General features: G+C 41.9%; 1 protein-coding gene across 3 annotated transcripts in view; it reads right to left on the reverse strand.

The window, feature by feature from the left end:
- LOC124170297 (Golgi reassembly-stacking protein 2-like) overlaps positions 1-7112 on the reverse strand; it is a 32220-nt gene extending 25108 nt beyond the window's left edge. Inside the window, exons 1-2 of one of the 3 annotated variants that reach the window (XM_046549008.1) lie at positions 7015-7112; positions 6040-6545 (exon numbers count right to left, since the gene is read on the reverse strand). In XM_046549008.1, coding sequence (XP_046404964.1) covers positions 6040-6081 — 42 coding nt within the window. In that variant the 5' untranslated portion in view covers positions 6082-6545; positions 7015-7112. The other 2 variants (XM_046549006.1, XM_046549009.1) reach the window with 2 other exon arrangements.
- Positions 7113-7530: the final 418 nt, after the last annotated feature.

Raw genomic sequence — 7530 nt, forward strand, 5'->3', positions numbered from 1 at the left:
GCCATAAATTTGGCTTCCTTTCGCCGTCTCCGAGCCAAAGCCCGAAAGGTGGTCAAAGAGGCGAAGAAAGACTCCTGGATATCATTTGTATCCGGGATAAACTGCTGGACACCAGTGTCGCAGGTGTGGAAAAAGGTGAGGAGTATCTGTGGTGACCACCGTCAGCATGGAGTCACATACATTAAAAACAATGACAACATCGTAACCTCATCGGCCGCCATCAGCGAGATATTCGGACGGCTGTTAGCTAACATAAGCGGCAACTCCAATTATGAGGACTCCTTCCTATCCTTGAAGAGACGCTGCGAATTGCACACACTTTCTTTCGCTGATAGGGGGACACTGGCGGACTACAATGTCCCATTTTCCCTTTGGGAACTAAAATCAGCAATCGCAGCTTCCCGCGACACGTCTCCGGGGATGGATGAGATCCATAATGCCTTTCTCCGGAATCTTCCAGAGAGAGCTTTATTGGAAGTTCTTTTATGTTTCAATCAACTTTGGGCAGAGAGAAGCTTCCCACCGTCCTGGCGCGAATCTATAGTTATTCCAATTTTAAAACAGGGCAAGGATAAATCTGATCCGAACAACTATCGTCCAATATCCCTCACCAGCTGTCTGTGTAAGGTAATGGAAAGAATGGTGAACCGACGACTTGTTTGGTGGCTGGAGCGTCGAAACCTTCTTTCCACTGTCCAATGTGGCTTCCGACGCGGCCGATCGACAGTTGACCACCTTGTCAGGACAGAGAACTACATCCAGGAGGCCTTTGTCCTTCGTCAGCACGTTGTTGGTATTTTCTTTGATCTAGAGAAGGCTTACGACCGGGTCTGGCGCCGGAAAATACTCTTGACGCTCCACAAATGGGGATTTAGAGGCCATCTGCCAATATTCATTGAAAATTTTTTAAAGAACCGCACTTTTAAGGTCAGAATAGGCCGAGACTTATCGCACTCTTATTCCCTGGAAAATGGGGTACCACAGGGCTCCGTATTGAGCGTGACACTTTTCGCGATAGCCGTAAATGACGTGGCGGATTGTGTCAAAGCCCCAACGATGAGCTCGCTGTTCGTGGATGACCTGGCAATCTTTTGCCGGTCGTCCAAACTTGTATCGGTAGCCAGACAACTACAGTTAGCTTTAAATAACCTAGGCAACTGGTCACGGAAAAATGGTTTTAAATTTTCAGCGGAAAAGACCATATGCGTGCATTTTCACCGGAAGAGAGGTTACTTTGCCCCTCCAGTTTTAAAACTGGATGGCAGACCCCTTCCGTACGTGGAGTCGGCTCGGTTCCTAGGTATGACCCTAGACCACCGATTAAATTGGCGGGAACATATTCAGTTTTTAAGAAATAACTGTCTTAGGACCCTAAATATTTTAAAGTTTTTAACCCACTCCTCATGGGGCGCCGACCGCAGCATGATGCTTTTACTATATCGCGCACTTGTTCGATCCAAGCTGGACTATGGGAGTTTTATGTACTCGTCTGGCCGCGAGTCAATTTTAAGAACCTTGACGATGCTGCACAACACAGGGTTGCGGCTCTCAACTGGTGCCTTCCGCACCAGCCCGGTGCTCAGCATTTATGCAGACGCTGGAGAGCCGCCTTTGCAGAGCCGAAGGAACATCCTGATGTTAAACTACGCGGCGAAAATCTTAGCCTCAAGAGGTCACCCGTGTTTTAACATTGTTTTTAATCCAAAGTTTTTAAGAATTTTTATTATAAGAACGAGAGCCACTAAGCCACTATGTGTACGATTGAAAGAGTTCATCGAAGCATCCGGAATTCAACTCCCGGATGTAGCTCCAATCGTTTACCCCGATATCCTGCCATGGATAATTCCACATCCCAAAATTTATGATGCTTTTAAAGGACTCCAGAAAGAATACTCCACTGCCTCAGAGTATCAGTGTCATTTTAATGAATTCGTCAGTCGCCATAAGGGCAGTCGACTCATGTATACAGACGGATCCAAGTCGGAAGCCGCCTGTGCCTGCGCAGTGTCCTCGGCATACCACGGCATCAAGCAGACGAGACTCAGCCCGTTGTGTAGCATTTACACAGCGGAGCTTATCGCCATTAAGATGGCGTTGGGGATGGTCGCCGACGATTGCAACCCTTCCACCATAGTATGCACCGACTCAAAGAGCTCGCTGCAATCTATCGCCGCTATTTTCCCGACGCACCCTATTGTGCAAGATATCCAAATCGCTCTATATTATATCTGTAAACGTGGACGCCAAGTGTCGTTCCTATGGGTTCCCGGGCACATGGGAATAACAGGAAACGAAAAAGCAGATGCAGCTGCAAAGGCGGCGCTCACGCTGCCGGCGCAGGCTTCGACTACTGTAACCTATCAAGACCTGCAGATGGCCATGCGCGGAATAGTTCTACGGCAGTGGAGTGAGGTATGGACGAACGTAACGAATAACAAACTGAGAATTATCAAACCGGTTACGTCAATGTGGCCCTCTTCTGTTGGGAGGAATCGTAGGGAGGAGGTCATTATTACTAGACTGAGAATCGGTCATTGCGCCCTGACACATTCCTATCTCTTCACCCAAGACAAGATCCCACCTCGATGTGGCTATTGTGACTGTCCCCTGACTGTGAGACACCTCTTGACGGAGTGTGATGAGCATCATATTACGCGAAGCCGGACAGGCGTCAGGGGCAACCTAGAATTTATTCTGGGCGATGACCCTGGCCGCCTATGCCGCGTCATAGAATTCGTTAAGAAAACTGGTCTTGTGAATTCGATTTGATAGGCTCGAAGTTTACATCAATATTGTCAACAGTGCCGCACCAAACTGAAATTATAGTATATGCTTATGTCGCAATTTGATTGCGCGTGGTGCTAATGACCTTAGCTGTCGACGCACCCTTAACCCCAAACCTACTACTACTAGAGAAAGTGCAGTGTTTGTGCTGTGGGCAGTATGGCCATTACAGAAAGCAGTGCAGGTTGTTTGGTGTTGTGTGCCATAAATGTGGTAAGAGAAATCACATTTCTAAAGTGTGTAAGTCAGCAGAATCTGGTAAGATACCAGACTACCATTGTTATAAGTTTAAGAAAAATGGGCAAAATCAGTTTAAATTTCAAAATAAAAGATCTGCACATAATAGGCAACACAATTTCGTGAGTGATGATCACTCTAATGTGTGTAATTCAAAAAGCATCTCGGGTAACGATCATTCCAAAGGTTGCGTTGAAGATGTTCAACATTTATTCAATGTGAGTGAAAGAGTAACAGAAGTAACTACGGTTGACCCTGTTAAAATTAAGGTTTTAGTTCAAGGTCGGGAAACAACTTTTGAAGTAGACACGGGAGCCAGTGTCACTGTTTGTAGTGACCAATTTTACAAAAATAATTTCAGTTCTTGCACATTGTTGTCGCCTTGTGATCTCACTCTGCGTTCGTATACTAATGAACCCATTTTACCTTTAGGAAAGGTAACGGTTGATGTGTGCTATGAAAATATGTATTATAGAAATTTGGATTTTTATCTTATTAAGGGAGGCTCACATCCATTAATGGGTCGTGAGTGGCTCAAAGTGCTTGGAGTAGATATTTCATTTAAGAGCAACTTGTGTGCCATTGATAAACGTTTCAGTAAGGATACTAATGTTGAAATAATGAAAGCCGAGTTATTCGGTCAATTTCCTGAAGTATTTACTGACAAATTGGGGCAGTATAAGGGAGAACCGGTAAGGCTTAACCTGAAGGAAAACTCTAGGCCAAGGTACTTTAAACCACGACCAATACCCTTCTCTATAAAAGGCAAGGTTGAAAAAGAACTCCAGCGCCTAATAGATGAACACATTTTAGTCCCTATAGAAAGTTCTGAGTGGGGAACACCAATTGTGCCCGTTTTAAAAAAGAACGGCGATATGAGGATATGTGGTGATTTTAAGGTTACCTTAAATCAGTACTAGGAAACAGATAAATACCCTATCCCTAGGATTGAAGATTTATTTGCTAATTTACAGCAGGGAGTAAGTTTTAGCAAATTAGATTTGAGCCAAGCTTATAAGCAATTAGAGTTAGACGAGAACTCTCAAAAACTATGTACAATAAGTACGCATAAGGGTCTTTTTTCTTATTGCTGAATGCCCTACGGAATCTCGTCAGCTCCTGGAATATTCCAAAGGGTAATTGAACAAGCCTTGCAAAACTTAGAAGGTATCTCAGTATTCATGGATGATGTTCTTATCACTGCTCCTGATAATGAAACTCATTTTCGTAGATTGCAAGAAGTATGCAAGCGCTTTAGTGAAAAAGGCTTTACAGTAAGAAAAGACAAATGCACGTTTTTTGCGGACCAGGTAGAATACCTGGGGTTTATCATAGACAAAGAGGGACTGCAGACCTCTCAGTCTAAAATATCAGCCATAGTTAATGCACCTATTCCTAAGACTGTCACTGAAGTCAAAGCATTTATTGGTTTAATTAATTATTATGGAAAGTTCATCAGTAACATGTCAACAATCTTGAGACCATTATATAATTTGTTAAGAAAGGGTGTGACATTTAAATTTGATGATGAGTGTACAGCATCTTTTAACCATGCTAAGGAAGTGTTAACTGGAGCCCCTGTTTTAGCACATTATGATCCTAGTTTGCCTTTAAAACTAGCTGTTGATGCAAGTTCTATGGGTGTCAGTTGATTATTAAGCATCCTGACCAATGAAGGTGTGGAGAAACCGATTGCATTCCACTCTAGAACGCTATCTCAGGCAGAATGTAAATACTCACAGATAGACAAAGAAGCCTTAGCAGTTGTGTATGGTGTAAAAAAATTCAACCAATATTTGTATGGTCGTAAGTTCACATTATGCACGGACCACAATAGAGGCCAGACACAGCAGAGGCCTTGACAAGAGATTTTTACGTGGACGACGGTTTAACTGGATCAGATACTCCAGAAAGTGCAATCAAACTACAAAGGGAACTACAAGAATTATTAGAACTAGGAGGATTTCAACTCAGAAAATGGTGCAGTAATGACAGGAAGGTGTTGGAAGCCATTCCAACGCAATTAAAAGAGCTAAACCATTCGTTGGCAGATGATGATAGTCAGATGGTGAAAACACTAGGTTTGAAATGGCTACCTAAATCTGATCAGTTTGTTATTGTGAATTCAATCCACAAACCTCTATTGCCAGTTTTGGATTCATACTGCGCGAAAAGGAAAATTCTCTCTGTAATATCATCAACATTTGATCCCTTAGGATTAGTGAGTCCAATCACCATAACCTTCAAAATATTCATGCAGAAACTGTGGCAGTGCAAATATAATTGGGATGAAAGATTACCATGTCAACTATTACAAGAATGGTTTTCTCTATGTAAACAGATCCCAGCAATGAATGACATTATGATTAATCGTTTCGTGCTAACAAGAGGTTAAATAAGATCGATTGAATTACATGGATTCTCAGATGCTTCTGAGAGAGCTTATGGGGCATGTATTTACATCCGATCTACCAATCAAAACAATGAACACACAGTGCATTTGTTGTGCTCAAAGTCAAGGGTAGCGCCCATTAAACAAATAACTCTCCCAAGATTGGAACCATGTGGAGCATTACTACTATCAAGATTAATGAAGAAACTGCAGAAAACGCTCATATTCATAAAATTGACAGCGTACATCTATGGACAGATTCAACAGTAACCTTGGCATGGGTGTCTGGATGTCCGACGAAATGGAAAACATTTGTTGCCAGCCGAGTGGCTGAGATACAGAGCAGTACAAAAGACTGGAAGCATGTACCATCTCAAGACAACCCTGCTGATCTTATTTCCCGCGGAATATCTGCCGAAATGCTACGTGAGTGTTCCTTATGGTGGGCGGGTCCAGATTGGCTGAAACAAGATCCAAGTAATTGGCAGCAAGGACGTAAGGAAGAGTGCTTTGATGATATTCCCGATGAGAGAAATGCAATCATTTGTTTAAATGCATGCAAGGTTGAAAGGCTATTCATTCATAATTATTCAACCTTTACCAAATTACAGAGGGTAACAGCCTACCTGCTGCGATTTGTTTCCAATTGTCAACGGAAAAAACAGCATTCCTCTGCATCACTGACCCCGCATGAGTTGAAGGCAGCAACAAGAAAACTTGTCAAAATTGCACAAGTTGAATCATATTCATCTGATATGACTTCATTAAAGGAAAACAGCGTTGTAAATGGTAAGAGTAAACTCAAGCAGCTACTTCCTTTTCTAGATGGTGAAGACATATTGAGAGTAGGAGGGAGATTGCACGCTGCAGAATTACCATACAATTCTAAACATCCTATGATACTTCCACCAAGGCATCATATCACAAAATTGCTGATTGAATATGAGCACCAGAGACTACTACACGCAGGACCTCAGCTGATGATAGCTTCACTTAGAGAAACCCTTTTGGATACGAAGGATTAGGCCAGCAGTCAAGGCAGTGAATTCAACACGAATTATCACCCCATCTCCTCGTGCAAGGCCACAGATTCTTTTCTGATATCACTCGATGTGAAGTGCAGCTCACACACCTAAAATTAATAAATAAGAAAATAGCAACTAAATTACTGTCATTTCATTTTCAATTTAAGGCATTTCTGAACGAGAAATACATCTAATGACTTGGCTGGAAAATATAGGAGATAAATATACATACCTCAATGATTTTTTTATATAAAACTAGATAAAAGCATAAGATAATTTGAGATGATGAAAGCCGGACACAGTTAAATTCCGGTTCATTGCACCACTCATGATTATAAGAGAAAAACGCATATTTTCACTCACGGCGGTTCATCCACACTACTTAATAACATATACAAGTTTCTGACGAGACTCGATGAATTACTCATCATTGCTTTCCATGCAACTCATTAAGTGATCATTCAAAGAAAGTTATCAAAAATCCTATCTTTGTGTGGATATGTTACAAACATTGAATCCGCAATCATCTGACAAGCAAAAGATTTGTAAAAAAAATTCGATATCTCCTACCATCACCTGCTAAATACTTCCTTAAATCGATGCGACAGATTTTTTCTATGCTACATTAATTCATCAATTATATTTATCGCTGCCTCAAGCACAGTTGAGCACAGTAGAGCGATGATACTAACAAAAAATATCAGCTGAAAGACGATTTGCGCCTTTTGCATGACGTTTTATGAAACAATGGAACGGCCGTTATTCGCGCTGTGTAAACGGGAAATTATGATCATACTATTGTGGTGTAAACGGGAAAGTATAGATGTGACCATGGTCGACACTTTTGTAGTGTATATGATAGGCTAACTCTATACAAATTGCGCAGGATGCTATCGGCCTCTCAGCTGTTGACGTTGTGTGATGTTAATATGGATGGACCTCCGTTCACCCTCCCTAAAGTTAAGATAAAAACTACGGTAGGGTTGAGTTATTCGAGTGGTTGTATTTCGTATTATAACAGCTATTTATTAAAAGTAATCGTGAGAACTAATAACAAGGCAAGGGATACGAGAGATTATGCTCGGAAATATA

Source organism: Ischnura elegans, chromosome 13 (genome assembly GCF_921293095.1).
Source record: "Ischnura elegans chromosome 13, ioIscEleg1.1, whole genome shotgun sequence".
NCBI classification, from domain to species: domain Eukaryota; kingdom Metazoa; phylum Arthropoda; class Insecta; order Odonata; family Coenagrionidae; genus Ischnura; species Ischnura elegans.